Here is a 23617-nt window from a genome sequence, read left to right as displayed (position 1 = left end):
GTAAGATGGCACAAGAGAGATAGAGAGAGCGGGAGAGAAAGAGAGAGAGAGAGAGCGAAAGAGAGGGTGTGCGAAAGGGATATTCCTCTTTCGTGTGGTGGTCTTACAATGCTCGAATCATAATTTATTTACGCTCACTCTTAAGGCTTCATTCAAAATTCATGATTTTCGCAATTGTTGTTGTTGATGTTTTTTTTTCTGCTGTTGATCTGTTGTTGTTTTTAATATATGTGCATAATTAACTGTAGTTATTGTTGCTGCCACTATTTTGCTATATTTTACATTTTTTCTTTGTGTTGCATTTGACTGTGGTTAGTTTTTTGCATAATCACAAAATATTATTATTTACACACTTTTCCTATTTACCATTTTATTTTGTATTAACATATACGATACGATAGTACATGTGCATATGTGCAAATGGGCGTGGTTTTGCCTGAACGCCATGATGGCGATCTATACGTAGTTTGCCGTGTCTAGCTGCTGTTGAGGAACTCTATCAACTATTATTAATTTTAAATAAATACAATAACTTTATTAATAGTCTTCATTCTTTCCTATAACGATTTTGATATTCGAATTTCAAACAAAATAACAAAAATCGCGGCATATTTTTATATGACGCAACTAATCTAGACTTAAGCCTATTAAAAAAAAAACTTAATTCTTTGTTGTGTTCTTACTCATCGATAGGGCGTATACCTTACATACATACATACATACATACATACATACATACATACATACATACAAAAGTAGTTGTACATGCTAAATATATATAATATAAATGGTTAATGTGCAATACCAATGCGTATAATTATTACATATAATGGGAATTATTTACAGTTCTTAAAGTTGTAAAAGTTACACACAGAATGCAAAAAAAAAAAAAAAAAAAAAAAAAAAAAACACTACATTCTAATATATATTATATTAATATTGAAAGGGGCAAGAAAAAGAGGACACGCACAAATTTCGTTTAGTTTTAGTTCAGTTCTATGTGCAGAAAGGCGCGTGTTCTTTGGAGTGGCGCTAGAATAAGGTTGGGTCAATAGGGACGCCAGACTTGCGTCATATCGCCAACATCCTCTTCCCGTGCCGCCTCGTTGCTAACGTCGCTCTGATGCTGCTGTTGTGCCTCCATCTGTCGCTGCGTCTCGTGGTGATGGTGATGCAAGTGATAGTTCTGGGAGGCACCTTCCGCTGCCTGCTCGGCAATCGACACTGCTGCCTGCTGCTCCTGCTCGCCCAGGGCGACGCCTCCGCTTACACTGCTGCCGCCGCCGCCGCCGCCACAGACGCCAGTGCCCAATCCGATCTCTATGCTAGAACGATTGCTGGCCAGTGAGCTGATAGTTAATTGCTGGTCTGTGGCCAGGTACTGTTCCAGCTTCTCACTGCTGTGAAGATGCAGATGTATCTGGTTCTGGTTAACAGTCGAGTAGAGCTGTGGATATAGAACCACCGGCGGCGGAGGTGCCGTTGCATGTGCACCAGCTCCGCCGTATTGTGCTGCCGTCGCCGAACAGCTGCCGTATTGGTAGTTATTATAACCATTGGACCAGGCCGCTGGATTATTGTAGGCAGCTGGCGTCGCGCCATAGCTGGCGTTAATTGATTCCAGATCTGACTTGGAGCTGGTACCGCAATACCCGCTTGCAGCGGCCGTCTGATACGGATCGGCGGAAAATCCATGCATATCTGGAAGCACTGAGGATATATGATAATTGCCCGCGTCCAGCGTTGTTGTATCATAACCTCCCATAGCGCTGCTGTAGTGATTCATGGCCGATGCGGTGGCTACCGGCACCGGCACCGGCGCTGCGGCCGGCGGCGGTGGTGGTGGCGGCAACGCCACTTGGTGCTGTAAGTGGTGCGCGTGGTGGTGATGCGCCGAGTGGCCGTGTGTGTGCGAGTGGGTGTGGCTGTGGTGCGCATGATGATACGGTACACCCACACCAACGCCCACTGGGTAGGCGACGTTAGCACCGGAGCTGGCCGAGCCCGTCCATTCAGCGGCGCCTATCAGATCGGTTTCTGCAAATTGATAGTTGGAAAAAAAGTTGAAAATATTGAGAGATGGATAGAGAATCAGTTCAACAAAGTCAATAGACAGAAAGTCAATTTATGAGCAACATCTCCAGTCCTCAGTACGATCTCACCCCACTTACAGCTGCACTTGTCACAAACATGCTTGGGCGTGGCAGACTACAGGCGGAATGGATAATTGAAAAATAATTTCATATGCGCCGACGAGACCCACGTGTGTGTACGCCCTCCACCCTCATCCACCTCATCCCCCGTCATGGTCTCTCCCGGCAAGGGGTTAACAAATTGGCAGAGCAAAAGAAAATTCCAAGGCATGCCTCGGGCAACTACGACAACAGCGGGACGTCGCCATCCCCTTGCCTCATCGTCGATGTTTGACAGAACGTCGCGCGCATATTTTGATTAATTATGTCAGCCAGCGGGCCCGGGCCCAGCACCAAAAACAAAAGAGGAAGCATCGTATATGCCAGCACAAGGCTCCAAGATGGTATACCAAAAGCAGGACCAAAAATGCCTTTTAATTAATCAAATTTATTAGAAGCAAAGCGCAACTCAACGTGGCGCCAGGTAAGACGACTATACTAATTATTACGTAAATAACACAGACTAATACACTGAAAGAAAATATATAATGATAACACCTTACAATTAAAATCTTAAAGCTTCTTTTGCGGCCATTGTGTTTGATGGTGATTTGACTTTATCATATGCACCCAATGGCTGTCTTTATCAAAGTTCTTTGAAATTGAATTGATTGGTTGGATCATAAACAAACAAGTTTCATGTAATTCCTAATCATATTTTCAACAATTTCACTTAAATCAGAGAGGGCAATTATAGTTAAATCAAGTAAGAGTGCTCTAGGCGCTTACCTTTAGTCAGCGCCCTTTCAAGCTTACTCAAAGTTTCTAGGGCTTGCAGAAAAACGAGCTATTCAATTTGAACATTTAGGTAAGGAAAATGTGACAAATCAAAATAATTTGTTTATACTATTTGAAATACTAAAACTTAATAATAATATGGGGTCTTTAACTCTTATGAGCTTCAAGAATAGTCAGCAGGACTTTCATAGCGATTAAATTGGAACCTATGCCAACCCAACCTTAATTTGAGCGATTAATAGCCAGAGCTACGTACAAAATTTCAGTTTCTCTTTCCCCTCTCTCTATCGACTTTGTTCATAATCATAACCTGCAGAGACTGTTTGATCTGACTAGATCGACTTGGAACTTAAAGCAGATCGAGACTATAAATACTTAATGGTATCAGAGGTGCCTGTTTGTAAATTGAATTGTCTGTTAGGGTACTGCATAAAACTTAAAACTTGCTTAGCGAAAGGAAAATGTGTTAACAATCGTTCAACTCCTGTTAACAGAAAGTATTTACTTGACTTGGAATATTTAATAAGAAAGTGCGATGTTGCACATGTGTTACAATCATATTAGTTTGTTATAAATAAGTAATATATCAGAATAACCCCAAGTACGTGTGATTTGATCCATTTGACCATATGAACCCTCCCAGCCTGTACTCCAGGTAGGGCTTCCATCTTCATATCTTATGCTATTCCATCAATTTTCGATCCCATGCCCTTCTTTTGTGCATACTCGCCGAAATGAAAGGGGTGGGACAAGAAAATTGCATACGAGCAACTTTTCACCCAGCACTTATCACATTTTATTGTTTCAATTAAGGCGAAAATTAAGGCATTGCAACAGCAACAGCAGCAGCGGTAGCAAAAGCTGAAACCAACTCGAGGAGTAATCAGAAAACGCAACTACCGCAACTTAGCGAGGATGCAATGAAGCGAAACTGACTGAATGAAAGCCAAAGGGGCGAATAATGGCTTTGGCAAGGGCAAGGGACCTGGTCGGGTCTATTGGCCGGGCACGTGGAATTTTGTGCCACTTGAACTCAACCCAAGCTAACGTCAGAGGATGGGAAAATAAAGACATTTTCTTCTCTTTACTCTTTGGCTATAGTCTCTTATTAATGTCACTCGCATTGATTATAATTGAGGGTTTCTTGCGTATACGCAATGTCACTTTTGTCCGTCCTTTCCGACACCAGTCTTTCATTCTAATAAAAGGAACATATACTACATGCAGATGAGGAAATATATCAAATTTAAACTTAGCTTTAGTCAAAGCATTAGCGCCGAGGTCACCAATCTGAAGTTGAAAAGTAACTGTGGTCTTAGACAATTAAATGTAACAATTTCATAAGCAGAATTTACAGAATTTCATAGAAGCCTATTAAAATGGGTGTCTATGTATTAAAATATATGCCTTTGATTAGTATCAATGTCAGTATGGCCATATATTCTTTGTCTGACTATCCGTCTGTTTAATTGTCTTGACCCATTCGCACTTTCCTTGCGCGGTTCTTCAATATGAATTTCATTACACTTTTTTAACCATAGCACCATTTGTTGTCTCTCTGTTTCCTTAAAAACTGTTTCCTTAAAACCTATTCCGGGTCAAATCAATATTGCCGAAACTTCAAATGTACACAATTTGTTTGCGCGCAAAACACGCCAGTTTTAAATATATAACAGCTACTGTACTCCCCTCACCATGGATTATTTTTAATAAGAATCCATTACAATCGAAATTGAAAACAACAAACGTGTCATAATTGAGATCTGAGATCTTACCCAGGGTCTTCACAACGATCAGCTCTAATATACGCAGCAATCCAAAATTGTCCATAAAAAAGGGAAACTTGCTGAGAAACTCATTACTGTTCTTGTTACTTATATCTTCATCTTTCTTCATCTAAATTATTTCAACACGGTGGCAGAAAAGTTAAATATTCTGTTTAAATTGATTAAAAAAACACATATTTCTTATTCTCCTTGCATTTTCTACTTCTGTGCTCTTGTTTTGCGAATAAATTAAATATAAACAAATATCAAAATTGGCGATTGCTGGTACTACCAAGTACTCCCAGGTACTTGGACTACTTGATGGTCGAATTTCGTAAAACCCGTCTTAGTAAGTCGTCCTCTTCGAACCAAAGGTGAGCTTCAGTTAAAAATACAGTTTTGTAGCTCGTGCGCTTTGGGCTATGTATTAGTTAACATTCTTCGGTCGGTCAGGACAAACTCGTTTATATATATAAAATATTAAAAATAAATAATAATAATGCGAAATTCACTCGGATTGACAAGAAGAACCACATACTCGTTCACAGTCCAATAACAGCTTGGCACGTGCTGAAATTATTAAGAGAGGCTTGGTCAAAATATTTTTGGACCAATCTGAAGAGGGGCGCATCACTCGAGTCATTCCGAATTTGATTACTCAAACCGTGAATGACATAGATTTCGCGATTTAGGGGCGAAAATTTAGTTTTACTTTGTAGCCAATGCCAATGAATCTCTAACCTTAGTAAGAGGCTATTTGGATTTGAAGGATTTATGGGGTTGAAAGACTTTATATTTAGCCCGAGCTAATCTTAGAAGATTTTTGCGACTAGCCAAACATATGCGAGTATGTGTTTAAAGTAATCGATAAAAAGAGTTTATTAATTGTCCAGTATTAATCGGTTGATGCTGGGAAAACTTATGCATTTGAAGATATTTTTTGTATAAAGTAGTGAGTGAGGTGGATGGGAGAAGGGAGGGGGGGGGGGGTGGCGTAAGACGTGTGAGCAATGGACAAAACTCGCAACTCTCATTGCCTCCACTAGCCGGATATCTTCGATTTTCTCTGGTCATATTCCATATCCGCTTGGCGTGCAATCAAGCGTAAGGAAGAGGAAGAGACTCTGCGTATCATCGACAGAGCTGATTGTAAGAAAACCACAGCTGGCCAATAATCGCCGGCAGCAGGGCATTGAGCATAAGTTAAAGCTCTGCCACTGGAGCGGCAGCGACCCCATTCCAGGTTCTCACAGCTTTCGTATGCGTTCTCGCTGCCTTCGCCATCTTGGAGCTCATTAAGGACAGGCTGCCAACGAGCAGCTCCAAGTACAAGCTACAGTCGCCAAGCGGTACAAGTACCATTGCTGTTAATTAAAGTGCCTCCACGCCAGCCACTGCTTTGCCTCCTCTTCGGCTCAAATGTTATTTTTTTTTTCGGGCTTGCAAAATGGCGGACGCTTAAAAAATAGCAACAACTTTGCTGTGGAGCGTTGTTGTAAACAGCAAACGGCACGAAACGGAAGTGAGTTTGCGGTTTGGGCTTGGGTTTGGGTTTGGGTTTTGGTGGCGGACCAACTTGGCCACAGTTGGCGTTTTATGGGCCAAAAAGATTTCATTTCAATGTGCGATGGTTGACATTTTTGTTGTTGTTGCTGCTGCTGTTGCTGTTGCTTTTACTGTTACCCGGCACACACGGCACGCATTTCTGGATGCATCTTGCAGCTTGCATTTCAATGTTGGATGTTGTTGCTGTTGCCGTTGCCGTTGCCGCGGCCGTAGCAACAGCTGCGCAACCGCATTTGGATTGATTTGTGGCTTGAGCTCACAGACTCGGTAAAAAGCTTCACAGAAGGGCCACCTCACTTCGCCGCGCTGCTCACCGATCTTAAAATCCTAACAGATGTGGATTTACATACTGCACGCGCTCTTGCTGTAGCATGAAACTATAATATGAGGCAATCAACAATTAAAGGATTTCGAACGTATTAAGTTTTCACTTTTGGGTATCAAGAGCGGCTGAGCATACAGCACTTGTCATACTTTTCTCTCCTTAATTCAATTTATTTTCTCAGACTTTGGATCAGCTTCAATTTACGTTTTTCTTGCATACTGAGTATAATAAAATCAGTACAATCAGAAACTCTAGGCATTCATTTCCAAGGTAGTTTGATCTATTTTAATTCGTCATTTTTAATTCCGATAACTTGCGGTCTGTGGGCTTTTTGGAATTTCCCCATGGTTTCCGCTAAAAAATAAAAAAAAAAGCGCAACGTTTTTTGTCAAGTTGTTATTATGCGTAAATTAACAATTTAAGCGCCACATTTAAATATTAATGGCTTAGCTTTTTAACAGCAACAGCAGCAACAACAACAAGAAGAACAACAACAATTTGTTTATATATATACTTGCATGTATATATGAACCACCAAAACGTTGCCCAAACACGCGCTGTGGGATTTCGAGTCTACGCTTGGGGCATTTCCGGTTTTGGTTTATTTTAGAAACCAAATATACAGCCACAACGAAATCGATTGCACTGCCAAATGCCTGTGGATTGTTGTTATATGTATGAGTTGTTATTGCTTTTGGACAATTAACACACGTCGACGATGTCGACGATGCCGACGATGTGTCATTTTATTCATATCATACACACATACAATTGTGTGTGTATTGTAATTGGGCAGTTCGATGAGCCGCGACTCTTCTGGAGGCAGCAACGCAATCAGACAACACAAAATGCAAAATTAATAAATTAATTAGCATAAGCAACACTTAGTCTCTGTATCAGAGTTTCTGCTTCAGATTCGTCTAGTTTCATCAGTGACCAAACTAGCCCTGACTCATAAGCCAGTGACTCAGACCCATTCCCATAACCAGTGCTCGTGCTGGTGCTTGTGCCTGTCCCCGGGCCAGTTCACAGTTGCCCAACATCTGTTAAGCAGCATTAATTTCGCTTCTTTTTCAAGTCTATGCGGTTCTGAAATAAACGCTAATAATTTGCATACCCTGTACTCAGATGCAGACACAAATACATGGCCACTAATTAACACACAACAGGCCTTAGTTTGATTTAGCCTTTGTCGCTTATACCCTGTTCCCACAGTGCAGAAGAGTATATCCGGTTTATGAGGCTGTCTGCCTATATGTTCATCTGTCTGCACAAACTTCATTTTTTGGCCTCTCCAAACTTGACCCACTAAAAGTATGCTCCATTTTTCCCTTCGACAGGAAACAAATTATGATTTCTTGACCAAGCCCATGCACGCAAATTGCAAAAATCTATAAGCCCAGCAATTTAAGTGTCAGAGTTAGCGAAATTTTACAAACAGTAAACTCTAATCCGCTTCAAAGATCAAAATATATTCGCCACTCCCACGACTTTCTGCCACCCCTGCAACTCGGAAAATTGTATATAAGTATTTTTCTTAAAAAGATTGTCTTAGATCTTCGGCTGTAGAAAATCTCTAGTCCTACAATCTTGAATTGCTTAACCTGTTATATGCAGCTATGACACAGTCGTATTGTGCATGTACGCGAGCAATAAAGTAGTTATTACAGTGAAAACTCTCTTGAGTGAACAGCTACCGTTGGTATCCACCCAATCAGGGCCTAAAAGGAGTGACCGTTAGAAGAGTATTTACTCTATTTTATTATTGAAATACCTGGTCTTACCTATAAAACTAAAAATATAAGCATAATATTTTTGTTAACACACATATGCACATGACCGCTATTGAGTTAAAAAAGGAGAAGATATTTCTTTAATACAGCATGAGACCCCAGGATTAAACACACAATAAATGGATGCAGGCCTTACTTGACGCTTGCAATTCGGAAATGATTAAGGCTATTTATATTTTTTAAAAAAAGCCTGCATCTATTTGGATTCGGCCAGCTAAGTATTAGTATTTATGCTACAAATTAACCTAAAACCGATTCTCAAATGGTGTTTCACGAAATATACTCATTGCTATACGAGAACCTGCATACCTGTAAATAAAATCGGGAGTTGAACTCGAAAATGATCAGTTTAGGACCTGCTGGAAGAGTAATCGAACAATTTGACGTGTTTATTCTGAGCAAACAGATGAAAATTCATTCCATATCCATTCCTGAACCCAGTGATGCATTTTTGCCGGTTTTACAAATTGGATAACTTCAATATATCATCTTTGGTATATTTTTATTGAGTACAGTAAATAGAAAATATATTTTAGTTAGGGAGATGGAATGTTGGGTGCATGGAGTTTTAATCCTTCGCATTTTAAGGCCAACTATTGTTGAAAGTTAGAAGGCCACAGCTTTTACTTCAAGCAAATCAAGCATAACATGGGCAATGCCGGGCAATATATGCTAGTATATCTATAAAGCTTAGACAAAATCATTTCACATAAACACATGGTAACAGTGTGTGTTGATGTAAGCTCTGATGGAGACTGAAGACTTGAACTATGCGGCTATGATTGAAAAAAAAAAAGCGCGAGGCCCCAACGACAATGATCGACTTCAACGGAGTTGAACTATTTTTAAGCTTTATTGAAGAAAATAAATAAATTAGCGTCATAATGTTAAGAGATAAGTAATAAATACTAAAAATAAATCGAGACTGAGACCGATATGCGGCATCGGCCGTTCATTAACTCAATTAAAAGGTTTAGGCCGCCTGGTGCCTGGTCGAATCGCCCAAGTTCTTGACCAATTTAACAAATACACACAAACACACACAGCTTGCATTGGCACGGAAGCAAATGTAGGCGTCATTAAGACTCGTTACTTCATTAGAAGTATTTCTCGACAGTGGAAAAGATGCAGTGAAATGGGATAGTTGGTAGCTGTTCTGCTCATGTAACTTACCTTGAATTTGTGGCGCATTAGGCTTGTAGCCCTGGCAATCCGAATTTATTGTACTATTTGACGATGAGTAATTGCTACCCAATTGCTGGGCAATACTTGCGTTTGTGGTCAGCGTGTTGCCTGCCGATGCAACCGATACCGCAGCAGCCGCTGCCGCCGTCGTGGCTGCCGCAACCTTCGCGGAGCGACGCAGCGTTTCCAGTTCGTGAAAAGTTTTGGGAAAACTATCAATGAATGGTCGCTGGCCGAGGCCGAGTGCACGATATTGGGGACCGCCGGGTGGACCTGTAAATAGTTTTAGTAATGTGAGCTTGGCATTAGAATTGTGCTGAAATCAACTAATCGAGTCGCATTATATGTATTCGACTAGAAATCTTTCTCTTAATCTAATATTGAGTGAGCTACTGTTTGTAGGCCGTCTCTCTATAAAGACTTTTGACAACTGGTGCACAAAATGTACTCTCCTTTCTTATAATTTCTTTAGTATTTTTGTTTTTTCTAGTGGTATTTGATAAGTATGCTGCAATGGGGTTTCAATATTCTCTCTCCTAAAAACCAGATTTATCTGATTCTATAAAATATATATCCTACATTCGAGTATATCGATGGGTAGATAGACATTCCAGTCTGTCTGTTCAAGATACCAAATTTGTTATATAGGGTCTTGTATAATATAGGCAGATGCAAAATATTCGTTTTATGAAAGAAGGTTTGGCTTAGGTTTTTGGAACACACACACATTTAAATGTCAGCTGTAAGCCGTAAATATGACTCAACACTCAGAAGATATTTTGGAATTAATTCATGGTGTTTTAAGAAGAAGTATAGCTACAAAACGAAGCACGCATCTTGCTCAGTTTTGTAATGCCGTATCACTTTTTTGACACAAGTCCTGAATTGCCCAACTGACCCGGCTGATCGTGCGTTCGTACATATATTCGTACAAGTTGTGCACTGCTGCTCTTCTTCTACTGCGAGCGCATACTCAAGGTGAAGTCATGCCGCAGAATATTTAATATGTACCTATACAATACTGTATACTTAAGTATAGTCGTATGTAGAGTAGATATTGCAGCGAAGACCTAAAAATGCATTAACAAAAAAAAAAAAAAAAATATATTAAAATATAAGAAAAAATTAATTCATGCTCGTATATGCATTACACGAACTAATAAACTCAATACGACAACGTTGCCGGCTTTGCAAAAAGGTTTTCTTTGAAAACCGCAAAATTTTCAGAAACCGTAGGAAGCAATGCAGTTCATTTCAGTTCAGTTGAGTTGAGTTGAGTTGTGTTAAGTTGAGCTCACGCTGCAATACGCCTGTCCGTCTGTCCGTTTGTCTGTCTGTCCATCTGTGCAGGCAAACCGGCTGCACTTTTCAAACACCTTCCCTAAAGGTAAAGGCCCAACAAAATGGCCGAACTCTGTTACACGATCTGCCCAGCGAGCAATTTTCAAGTCAATCTGACGAAAATATTTTGAAAATATGTTGACGGCAAAAAGAAAGCAGACAGCAGACGGCACAAGGAACGCAGAAGGTGTTCCACGGGGATTATGAGCGATTACCATTGTGTGCAATTGACCGATATGGCTAAGCTATTTACATTAATTAGACACTTGTTTAATGCGGCCTTAGGTTCGTGCCCAGTCCCAATATGAATTCGTGTTCCTTTTCGGCCGCATAATCCAACCTAAAACTCAGCGGGTGGCGAGTATCTTTAGATCTTTAGACATTTATTCGCAATAGTTAGTGCCACAGTGCTGGAGAAAATGGTGCTTGGTGCTGTTATAATTTGTACTGCTGATGGTGGCTACTTACTCGTCTTGGAACGCGGTTCCCTTGGACCGTCGACGGTCACTTTGATGGCTTTGGCATAGGTGGCCACTTGTGGCGGGCTGGTTGCAACGGTAATTGTCAGCGTAAAGCTTTTTCCTGTAACAATAAGAAGGAAAGGTCCGAAAAGGGTATTAAAAGTCATATGCTGATTTATGAGACAACAAATTGGCTACCGAATCAATTTTCAGCTCCTCCCCACAAATGCATACAACGCTTTCAAAGTGTGTTTATTTCCCTTATCGCACAACAGGCATTTGTACTGGCATATTGTGTTTGCCAGCTTTGAACAACCTTCGCAGGGCTTTCTTATCCACTAAGGTTGAAAATGTATCACTACGGCATGTTTGTACACATACACATATCATGTTTAACATACCTATATTTTCTAACATACCTAATTATTTGGGTAAATTGATGAAAATATAGGGTATGTGATATCAATTACTTGGTTAAGGCATGTCAAACAAATGGTACGTATAGGAACATGTACAGCATAGATCTGTTCAAATTTATGTTATTATAATTCTTGACTTTTGCAAGCAGAAGTCTGGCAGAACTTAGAGATTCATATATTCAAAAATTCATAAGTGCATGCATATTGCAATTAGGCTTTATCCAAGCTAATCCCAACAAAAAGCTTTAATTAGTGCGAATTTCGAAATTATTTAAATCTAAAGTTATGTGTATACACACTCCCGTCCAACTGAATAGGTTTAACACCTAATAACTAAGAATTAAGTCAAATATATAATGTAATAATTCACAGCATTTGTTTTTTTTTTACATCAAAAACTATAATATATCTTTATACTCTTTATTTATATAACGAAGCGAAGGGTTTCTGAAGAAATTGAAAGATATCCAAAAAGTGAAATATTCTGATCATAATAAGTAGTACAGAATGCCTTTACACGGTATACCTCATTCCATTATGTGGTATATCTGATCGTCGGATCATATATATAAATGTAAATTCATATTTACAGGGCACAGATAGGGTACTGGGTTAAGGGTATCTATGATTCGGCGTGCGGAAAAAAAACAAGCATTTAGGATTTTTTATGTCTGTGTGGCGCAATTTATTTGAGCTCGGCATAAATTTTGTTGATCCTTCCTTGATGGCCGCCTCCAAGTGATTGTCCCGCGCCGCGTTTACGGCTAAAAATAACGTCATAAAAATGTTGAAACCTGTCTGCCAGGTGCGCGAAACAGGGCAACATTGTGCTCTTTGAATGGGCTTGACCATGTTTACACTATTTATGGCTAAAGCGAGTGCCGCGTCGCATCGCGTCGCCTCGGCTGGTCTAATGGTGAATTTGATAAGTTTATCGATTTACAGACCGCAAGCGGCAATCGATTATCGGGTGCGGGAAGCTGGTCGACTTTCGAGTTGCCATTGCATTGGCATTAATTGCTGCTCCACACCGACTGCCAGTTAAACAAATGCATTACCGCCATTTTTGTTGTTGGCGGCGGTTAACATACAGATACGAGGTAACAGAAACCTGCACACAAACCCAGTTTAATGTTGTTCTTTATGCATATATGAGCATATATTTAAACATCCACGAAAGCAACAATGTTTATTTCACTTTGTTGTCCCAGAGTAGAGAGTGAGAGAGAGAGAGAGAGAGAGAGAGAGAGACTGAGCGAAATGCAGAACCATAGACAGAGCCAAAATCAATCCTCTCTCTACTAACCGCAAAACCTCAGTCGCATCCATCCCCCCCCTCTGACAATGAAAGGATTGTGCACCTACGCAACATCGCATGAGGGGAGAAGACAGGGCCAAATTGTGCAGAGGTACTGAGGTGCCTGTAGAAATGGACAACGGCGATGAACGCGCTACTTGATAAAACTGGCATTCGGCACATAACTTGGGACAGTGCATAAAACAAATAGTCACTGAATCTGAAGGTTGTCAATGGTACGAGATTTACCTCCGAGTGGCTGCCCCGTAGCTGGTTTACCCAATGTTACCCAATCATTAAACATAGGAGCAGAAGTACGACATGTGAATCTGTACTGCCGGGGTTCATTAACCTGGCAATTTGTAAACTGTCGGTAGAAGCAAACCAAGTAGTCAAAAGCTTTGTTTACGTGCATTCATATGCTCTTTAAATTGTGCTCATCAGTTAGAAAGCGTTTGTCCTCAACCAACGCAGATCCATTGCTGACCCCTGTCATTTAGACGTATTGGCGTGCTACGTGGTCGTTGATGTGGCTCCAAATGTCTTCATTATCGTGAGCCGAGCTTGCGTTTGAAAGTCAAATCTATCGAAATAAGAAGTCAAATTAATCAAAGTGCTCCAAAAAAAAAAGAAAAGAAAGACATAACGACACGAAAATCCAAATTCAAAAGTGAATACCAAAACTTTTAAAGAGATTCCTAGACATTTTGGTTTCTTCTCTTTGGCAGTCATTATTCAATGGAGCACAGCCACATTTGTGATACCTGGCACATACTAACAGAAGGCCAAAGGGTATTGGTAAGGTAAACTAGAGCAACATGATCTCGACCCATAAGACAATCAACCACTCATCTATGGATACGTATACAACAATAACAAGAGAACACGCGTCTGCCTTTTGTTGTAAAGATAAAATATTGCACTACTTACGAGTACTAAAGACTCAATGTAAATGATAAAACATAATAATAATACTAATTATAATAATAATAATAATAATAATAGCAATGAGCACCAGTTTTACTGGCGGTTCCAATCGCAATGTAATCAGTGCCCCAACGAAAGCAAAACAAAGCATGCAACCCAAATGAGTTATCAACATCAAACGTATTGTTGAACAATGGGCACCAGACCCCGATTTCTACAACACGGGCAATCGGAGTTGGAGTAATTGGTAACGACGATCAATTTGAAAAAAAAATAGAGCTATCGAGCCAAGAGCAATCAATGAGCAAGGCTTATACTCATCTGAATAACAATGCGACAATTTGAAGAGAATTTTCGCAGATAACCCTCAACTGATTTATCCTGTCTACATTTGTATTCAAGACTTCACTTATTTATCTAAAATATATTCCATAAATGCAATTTACAGATGTAAGCTTTGAGGTTCTGGGCACAGGTATTCGATACAGGCTTACTTTGATCTTTAAGAGTTCAGTTCCTTTCTATGTTTATGTCTAGCAAATCTGTTCTTATCTTAAAAATCATAAGTTCCTTTATTATATTCAGATCAAGAACTTTTGAATACTTTTTACAAACAATTGATAGCATGTTCCACATATCTGCTATAGTACAAAAGTACAAAATACATTAACAAGCAATTTGTTTATTGTGCTAAGACAAATTACAAATAAACACGAAGAGAAACTTTGAATTCAAAAACTTAAAATAAAAATCATATTGCTGCACACGCCACATTACGCAATTGTAATGAAAATTCACACAGATGATTTGCATACTCATATACAGAATATATATTGAAATTTGACATATCCGAAAACTATAAATTTTAATTGGCGTAACCAATTGATATACTTAAAAAGTTTTTTTTTTTTTTTTTAAATCAATATTACTTAAATGTTTCTAGCTTTTATAATTTTCGAGCTAGACGGACTGGTCTAGACCAACCTAGCTTTTTGACCCGATTAAGAATATATAAGTTTTACGGACTCCAAAATGCGTTCTTCTGCCTGTGACATACATTTGCCTTCTGCTTTTACGCCCTTTCTTTGAAAGAACTTTCAAGGGATGCATAAAGAATAAAAGCTTGTGGGTTTTGTTGGAGGGCGTGGGGCTAAAAGGATTAAAAAATAGCGATTATCGAAAAGTAAATGTGAACAGGACCAAAAGTAAAACGGACAAATCCTTAAGGATGAGTATGAACAACCGTATTATCCACCTACTAAGCGAATCTTATCAAACAGTTATGGCAGTCCAATCTAGTCGTAGACTCAGCCTCGGCCCTTCTCATGTTGGCTGGAGCCTGGCCCAACCCTTATTCAAATCTGAGTACAATTTTTGATATTAATTAAACGATGGGGCAAAACTTATACGACTTATAAATTGCTGCGGCGCGTGCCACTCATTTGTCGTTTGTTAGAGGAGTCTCGTAATCCTTTTGTCTTTTGTCGATTTCGGAATCGAGTCCTTTGATATGATTAGTCCGTTTTAGATGGCCAGCTGATAGGCGGTCTAATAAACTAAGATTGCGATCAACCAGTTGACGAGGCATTGAAGAGCATTTAAAATCCGAATAAAGCATAATTTAAAGCAGCACAAAATCTCGGCGCATGACATTGTCAGGCTGTCCGCCTCCATAATCGAAAAGGGAGCACTTTTTGAATGCAGTATATATTTAATTTTTTGTTTAAGCACATATTAATATTTTGTTTGTTTTGCACGCTTGCTGGTCGAAATGAGCTTTGTCATTTAATCAGAAAACACCGCATGGTGTCCTGGCTCGCAATTTACGTGGCTTCTTAGCTGGGGTCATGGAGAAGGCCACTTTGGGCGATAGCGATGGCAGAGGCGGAGGCGGAGGCGGAGGCGTGGGCCAGGCTATTAAATGAACGACACTGGGGCTGTCGTTGACAATTTGGTCAGCGCTTATATTCTTACATCATTAGCTTGTTATTTGCATGCCTGGTGCTCGTTGTTCTCTGCTGTTGCTGCCGCTTCTGGGCCAGTAATTATTTGCTGCCCTTTGCGGCACGAGCCGTCAATTGGAAGGCATGCACACTGGCCGACTGTCAGGCAGGCAGGCAGCCAGGCAGCCAGGCAGGCAGGCAGGCAGTCTGGCTAGCAGGCAACAGTTGCAGCTAATTAGCCAACTGCTGCTGCAAATTCAATGCAATGTGACTGAAGTACAGGCTCATGAACATATCCCATATTAATGGTGGGTTCAAATCGATTATTCCATTGCGTGACGCCCAAGCAGCTCAAGGTATGCTGATATCTTAGGTATTCATGTGCAGCAAACTTTGAGCTGCCGACTGAAGCTAAGCTTCGACCATGGGTAAATTCGCGGGCTGCCGGCTGCTGGGGCGAGAGGCAGTCGTTGCCGTATTGCATGTTACCCCGGGGCCAGCGCAAACTGCAGCAACAGCAGCCGCCTAATATGACGACTGCTCGACATTGATCCTTACTGCGTGTTAGGGGCATCCACAATGGCCAACACACCGGGACGGCTTCAGCTTTTTGGTACCTTAACGTTACTTTGCTCAATCAAAGCGTTTCCGCTCCTAACAACTTCCGCTCTCAGGCATCGAATTCTGAATAAGAGATTTGTGGGACGATTGAAAATCCAGCTTTTATTTTTTTATTACACTCTGCACTGATAAATAGCCGATATATTTAAAAAATTGGTCTTAAGAAGCTGAAGAAGCCGATCAAGTCTTATTATCAAAACGCAATCGAGTTATTGTAGTACATACAAATGTATGTACCAAGTCCGGAGATTATATTCTATATATTTTCCTTTTGCACTCCTGTCTGTCTTTATATAAACTCTCAGTTTGAAAGATATCATCTGGGTATTTAGAATTCGACTGCAGGCAGTTTAACTTTACTCCGCTTGTCACATATCAGAATCGGAAAATTTCCTATAAGAACAAATTTCCTGATTTTCAGATATTCTAACTAAGGTGTAATAGGCTGCAGACTGAATTGGATCAAATATGAAGTTTTGTTAAATTTGGCTGCGTGCTCCTAAGAATATATAAATATGACCGATATAACTGCTGGAGCATTTTATTTTATTTTGTTTGAAAACTATGTCCTGTATCTAGCAATAGGAATATATAAAAAAAGCTCCTACATGATATTAAATATTTTAACGTTTCTGCATATTTAAGTATGTATGTGTTTTGTGGATGTGCTTTATGTATTTTTTAGTAAATTAGTTTTTAATGAAAGAGGTAAGTAGGCTACGGCTTAGATTGAATGAAAATATTTTGCATCAAATACAAGATTTGTTGTCGGAATCTCTTGTAATCCTTAATATAAGCTTCTGATTTAAGGGAATCGGTTTTTATTTGGGTTCTTTCTCTATATCGAGCTTTTTCCGCTGTTTTGTTGTGTTCTAATATTCACACACATATTAATTAAAATACTCAAATTTAATCAATCCAGTTCCCTACCATGCCCTACCCTATCCACACACTCATGTATTCCTCGATTTCACTCACTTGTGAACCTGATGGAGCAATTTGATAGGCATATTTAATAGAGGAGTATAAGGAAAGGGAAATCCTGTGTCGTCCTGCGGATCGTTACTCACCTCGACCACTGCGTCCCACGAAGCGTAGATCGTTAAACTTGGCAACGCCGTTCTTCATCTGGGCGGTATAGTTTCGCAGCTCGGCGCAGCAGTTCTCGTCATTCCCCGCCCGGATCGTCACATAGGTGCCATCGCCGACGTCCGCCAAGGCGACGACTTTAAAGGCCAACGGTAGCGTTTTATTTGACCGCCAGTGAGAGGGCAGAGCGGAGCACAGGAAGTACGGATTGCTCGTACGCACTGTAATTCGAAACGAAAAATTTAATTCAATCAGCTTATACATTAATTTATTGTTTTTCAAAATATGGTGAATAATTGATAGTTTTTTGGCGGCAATGGTGACCATCAATCATTCGTATCTGCATTAAACGGCACTTCAACGTTTCGCTGAAGCGCTTCATAATTAATTAGTGGGTGGCCGTGACACCTTGCCCCGATGTGGGCCGGTAGATGACAGTTTAGCCAGATGCAGGGCAACCTGCCATAAAGGTCGCACGGCCATTTGTTGCTCAAAGGCTTGCATGTGTATATGTAAAAGGTCCACTCAACTAGATTCAGAGATTCACTTTAAAATTACTTTTCACATATTTTCAATTATTCACTCGAGGTCAATGTTGCCATAACGACCAACAACAACAATGCATAAAGTAAGCAGGAAGAGTGAGCAGTTTGACTGTATAGCTATTTCAAGAAGCCTTCGGTTCTATCATCAGGCTCTGCCATCGAATATCTGGATTGGCAAGCTTTTGTCCCAATTCCGCAGCTAGAACCAATTGGGCTATAAGCAACGAAAGGGCGATAAAGCGACAAAATACAGGCCATCTCTCTTGGAAGTGATTATAATAATATCACCAGTAGAGCTACTATATATATCTCTCGAATTAAGCCCTGGCTTACCCTGAAACACGCATATTAGTTCTGTGCAAATGTAAGTGTGTAACACAGAGAATGCAGAGTCTCCGACCTGAACTAGTAAAACGCTTGGAAGAACATATGTCCCTATAAAGGATATATATTGTAGATCAGCATCAATTGGCGATTGACGCGGCTCGACTCGACTATATTCTCCTGTGCGGCTTTTTTTCTGTTTCTATTCAATTTCACGTCTCAGTCTTCAAGATTTTTTCATAAGGCTTGGCTCGCTTTTCTCTGACAACCAGTCCATATCTTAGAGCCTGCTATATCAGACATTACCATATAGCTGGCACGGGATCACATAAGTATGTACTATAAGTGTAATAACATTTTTAGGCTTCCAATGCTTATGCTTTTGAAGATATCTAAATCACAGTTAAGTTTGTAGGTGGACAAAACAAGAATCCTGATGTTCGGGTGCCAGCATACTCTAGCAGACTTCTGGTAATAAAACTTCCCTCTTAAATTAAGCGTAGATATGTGATAATATTTATTCATTAATTTATTATATGCAAAATCGACTCCCTTGGGTTGACTAGCCAAATAAGCTCATCTTTACTTAGACTAACACGTAATTGTACATCTTAAACTCTTAAATTTAGACTAACTTACTATGCCTTGCATGAATCGTTTCTGGCGCTCTGTAATGATTACACTACGTATTACAGGGTATTCTGTTCGGTGTTTTTTTTTTTCAATCAGTAAATCTTTTAATTAAGTGCTTATGTCAAACAATCTTTAAGCAATCCTGTCTCAGGCAAGAGTTCATTCAAATTTAGGACACGTCTTATGAAGAAAAGTGTAGTCTTTCATAAAATCCACAGATTGATTTCTCAGGCTCGTCAACGCTCTGAGATTTCATAATGAGTCAATGATATGCTAAGGTATATGGATTTCAATGAAATGTTCTGCTGAAGCCGAGGACCAAAAGAGGAAGACGCAAAACAAGGCGAGACTCGTGCGTTGATATTAAAACCAATAACTGATATCAATTTACTTCCATTCTCCTCGCATCATCGAATAACATTGTCATCGACATCTACATAAAGCCATAAAAGTGTTAGATATCTCGTGAGCCCCATCCTGGATAATTGACACGCGCTAAAGCTTTCGCAAGATCCCCGAACTAAATATTGACCTGAGTTTTGCTTGCAGCGCACAGCTTACTTGCAGAGTAGAGTTTGTTTTTACCAAACTAAATGAAATTGTTATAAACAAATCGACCCAATCAGAAATGATAATTTGCTTTGGGGGGAATTCTATTTTGGAAAGTGGAATGCCGCTTACCCAATTCTCCTGGATATTCCTGTTGTCTTTCGAGCACAAATCTTTCCATCCACAACAGATCCTGATGCACCGCATTGTTGCTGTTATTGTTATTGTTGTTGCGACTGTTGTTGTTATTGTTATTGTTGTTTTTGTTGCTGCCACTGTGTGTACTATTGGCAGTACCATTGCTGGCGCCACCTGTTGGCGAGCTGCTGCCAACACTGGCACTGCTCGATGGTATCACCTCGCACATGACCGCAGCCGCCGCCGCGGCAGCTGCGGCAGCCGTGGTGGCGCTCTTGTAATCGGCAGGCGCTGACCAGCCCGTTCCCGTTGGCGATGCCGACGATGTGACCATGCTGCGATTGCTACCGCTGCCGTTGCCGTTGCCGTTGCCGCTGCCGCCGCTACAGATGTTGCGCCCCAGACGGCCGGCGATGCTGACGGGTGCCACAGCTGAGACGTCTCCTGTTCCTGTTGCTGTCGAGCCCGTATATAAAGTATTGTTGCTGCTGCTGCTGCCCACAACTGCTGCTGGCGTAGATGCTGTAGCTGCTGCTGCTGCCGCTGCTGTTGCTGTTGCCGCTTCGCTGGGTAAGTGGAAATGCATGCGGTCTGAATGCAATTCAAAGTTGTGTGGCGCCAATTTGACGGACAATGGGATTTGTGCGGGTGTAGCTGCTTCTTCCGATTCAGTTTCCCTTTATTGCACTGTTTTAGTTCTGTTTCAGTTTATGTGCTCTTATCACTGCCAACTATGCCACTTGTCATCTCCTTTATCTCATTTATTTGCCCTTTTCCCTACACCCACACACATACGCAGCCACTGGCGCACGCCCTGCTCGAGCAAACGAACAGACCTTAAGTGGCCATTGCCTACTCTTAGGCGCTGCGGCTGCAATGGCATCAGCTGTTGTTGTTGATGTTTATTTTTGTTTTATTTTTGATTATCTTAAATAACTTTTCTCTGATTCTCCCGAATCAAAATTAGTCACAAATTAACACTTTTCTGCTTTTTAATACAAAAAAAAAAGGTTATTCATGCTTGGCATGCGTCAGGTTTAATAACTGTGCTGCTTTTGATGTTATAGTTAAGGTTGCTGCTGCTGCTGTTGTTGTTAGGGCGGAAAACTCTCGCTTTTCATTGCTGCTGCTGTTGCTGCATACATCAAACACACAAATAAAGATCACGATCAAATTCAATGAATTCACTTTCGATTCGCCGAAATTTTCGCGCTATTTTGAAAACAACAACAACAACAGCAAAAACATTTCCGTGACGCACAGTCAATGCATTGTTTATGTTTATTCCGCTGTTGGACTATTATTATTTTGGCAACGTTTTGTCAACAACAACAATAACACTTAAATCAGCAACGGTATACCGGTTAAAGCAACAAGACTTTTGACAGTTGATCATTGGGTTTCATTTACATGGGCGGCAACTTTAATTGTTGCTTTTGTTTTTTGTTTTCAATCGAAACTAACTTCCAATAAGTTTATCATTTGAAATTTGTTTTTGGTTTTTGGCGCGTTTTTTTACTTCCCGACATGTCTGGGTCATATGCATTGTAATAAATATAATTAAATATTAAAAAACTTATTACACTGGTACACGCACACACACTCACACACACACACGCACACACACACAACGGCAAATTCGCTAAAAGCAATGTGCATCTGGGGGTTTTTATTTTGCCAACAAACAAAATATGTAAAAAAAAAAACAGGTGCGTCCGCGTGTCGAACTAAATTGTTACTGACACCTAACGTGGCCACCAGCGGCGACTTAACCTATAGAACAGCCGCCAGCCGAGCCGAGCTCAAAATTCAGACATCGTCATCACTATCGACGCAACGGCAGCAACAGTGAAAGCAACAACAGCAACACCCTGCTGCTGCCGTTGCTGCTGCTGTGATAAGTTGTGAACGTTATTTGGCGGCTCTCTCTTACGTTCTCTCTGGAGTCGTATTCAGCAATTGCCGTTTCAACAGCTGAAATAGCGTTGACTCTCTTGCTGTGGCTTCTGCGTCGGCGTTGACGGTGGCCAATCGGCATGCGGTTGCCTGTGCATTGTGCGCAAACCGTTATGTTTGAAACGTATTCTGATTGGCCACCAGATGCCTCTGACTGTGTGTGTATGTTGTCTGTGTGTGGGTCTGTGCTTGTGTATTGTAGGTCATGGTGGTTCAGACATGCCTTTGCTTTTTTTCTGGGGAGCCCATTGCTATCTGTCATTGGGTGGAGCCTGTACCTGTTTGCCTTAGTGCGACCAATTAGCCTGAACCTCTCTTTGGCTCGCTCTTTGCCTTTAGCTCGGCTTGTTGCCAGCTCGTATGTATGCATGCGTGTAACCATTTGCTCTCTACTTTTCTCGCTCTCTCTCTCTCTCTTTCTCTCTCTCTCTCTCTTAGATTTTGAGCAGCTCATTTTACTATCAATTGGTATTTATGTTATTTTATACTAAGTAAACAAATCAAGTGGGACAAGGGGTAATGCTCATATTTATATTAATTTTTTAAGTCCAAGTGTTTATGCCTTAGCGATAAAAGTTATCATACTCTAGATTAGCCTGCGGTCTCGCGTTCATTCCGTTTATGTCTATTAGTATCAAACTGATATGAAAATTTCTGAAATAATAATTATGTATACGATTTAAATACCAGCAGATCGAAATGGGATTCGCATATTGACTAATTACTCATAGCTGGCATATTCTGAAAAACGCCCGCGTATATAAACCCGCAGTTGCTCAAGATTTACCGTTGAGTCAACGGTTTCCATAGGTACTCATGCCATTGTATATTCAAAGATGCAAACATGTATGTATATACACACACACGTACATACACACATTCGAAAGTTTATTTAAAAATACATATGTATGTGTGTATGTATGTTTTTACTTTAGTGGACGGCGACCACACAATTTTTATCGCACATATGCATTTACATACACATAAACATATGTGTTTATGTACGCATGCACATAGTTCAGGTTGGGATATTTACATACACAATTATATTTTCATTGGATTATTTTGTTTCGCTACTGTGGGAAACTTTCAGCTTATCAGTCAAAGCAAAAATAAAACTATGTGTTCTAGTCGACAGTATTCGCTTAGGAGATGTCCAGTACTCAGACCCGAACAACCGCAACAGGGGTTCGCACAAACACACGAATGAATACACCGAAATCGATTCTTATCGATTTTGTAGAAGCGGTTGGGCTATCGATTATTTTAAAGAAATTTGGTCGCGTTCATACAGTTATACAAAAAGCTGACTTGACTGTTGATACAGAATTTGAGTATATATGCGTATTATACATATAATAATGTATTCTATTTGGGCGGGAGACGTCTGCATTTGTCTGTTTCATACATTTACACAGTGTACCCACTGGTAATTCAAAGTACAGGGTATAAGAAAGAACTTATACGATTTGTGCAAAAATGTGCTTATCACTTTCTGTGGATATTGAAGGTCAAGCAGCATGTTCAGCATTTTTTCCCATAGCACCCCAGATAAAACTACACATTTGTAAGTTTTGTATACATAAGTACACGATACACTCAGAAAAAGTGGTTCCTAAAAGCTAATAAAACGATACACAGACAAAATGAAGGGGGGAAAATAATTTAGGAAAATGTAGTAGAAGATATGTAGATATTCCTATAAGCAAGGGACCCTATCTATAGTAAGCTTTAAGAAATTGACTAAAAGTTGCAAATAATTAAATTTAAATGGATTTAAAACATGTTGTGCAAACCTATGTAACAGGG

General features: G+C 40.3%; 1 protein-coding gene across 3 annotated transcripts; it reads right to left on the bottom strand.

The window, feature by feature from the left end:
• Positions 1-248: 248 nt before the first annotated feature.
• lz (lozenge) lies at positions 249-21602 on the bottom strand. 3 transcript variants are annotated; one of them, XM_070208930.1, is made up of 6 exons: positions 21436-21602; positions 19847-20840; positions 17645-17884; positions 11375-11488; positions 9554-9838; positions 249-2037 (listed from the first exon to the last, which is right to left on the bottom strand). In XM_070208930.1, the coding sequence occupies exons 2-6, from the start codon at positions 20436-20438 to the stop codon at positions 1049-1051; spliced, it is 2220 nt and encodes a 739-aa protein (XP_070065031.1). In that variant the 5' UTR covers positions 20439-20840; positions 21436-21602; the 3' UTR covers positions 249-1048. The 3 variants fall into 3 exon arrangements, with proteins under 3 accessions (XP_070065031.1, XP_070065037.1, XP_032295916.2); XM_070208936.1 differs by having other exon boundaries at positions 19847-20837; XM_032440025.2 differs by having other exon boundaries at positions 19847-21602.
• Positions 21603-23617: the final 2015 nt, after the last annotated feature.

The sequence above is a fragment of the Drosophila virilis genome, chromosome X (assembly GCF_030788295.1).
Source record: "Drosophila virilis strain 15010-1051.87 chromosome X, Dvir_AGI_RSII-ME, whole genome shotgun sequence".
Classification (NCBI taxonomy): Eukaryota; Metazoa; Arthropoda; class Insecta; order Diptera; family Drosophilidae; genus Drosophila; species Drosophila virilis.
This window is presented reverse-complemented; position numbering and strand designations above follow the sequence as displayed.

What these genes read in the sequence shown, in the direction of transcription:
- lz (XM_032440025.2), bottom strand. Translation starts at nt 20,438, where the DNA reads ATGCATTTCCACTTACCCAGCGAAGCGGCAACAGCAACAGCAGCGGCA. An exon ending in CGTGGGACGCAGTGGTCGAG is followed by an intron (nt 11,489 to 17,644) that starts GTGAGTAACGAT and finishes TTATTGTTACAG; the next exon opens with GAAAAAGCTTTACGCTGACA. An exon ending in TAATGCGCCACAAATTCAAG is followed by an intron (nt 2,038 to 9,553) that starts GTAAGTTACATG and finishes ATCAATTTGCAG; the next exon opens with AAACCGATCTGATAGGCGCC.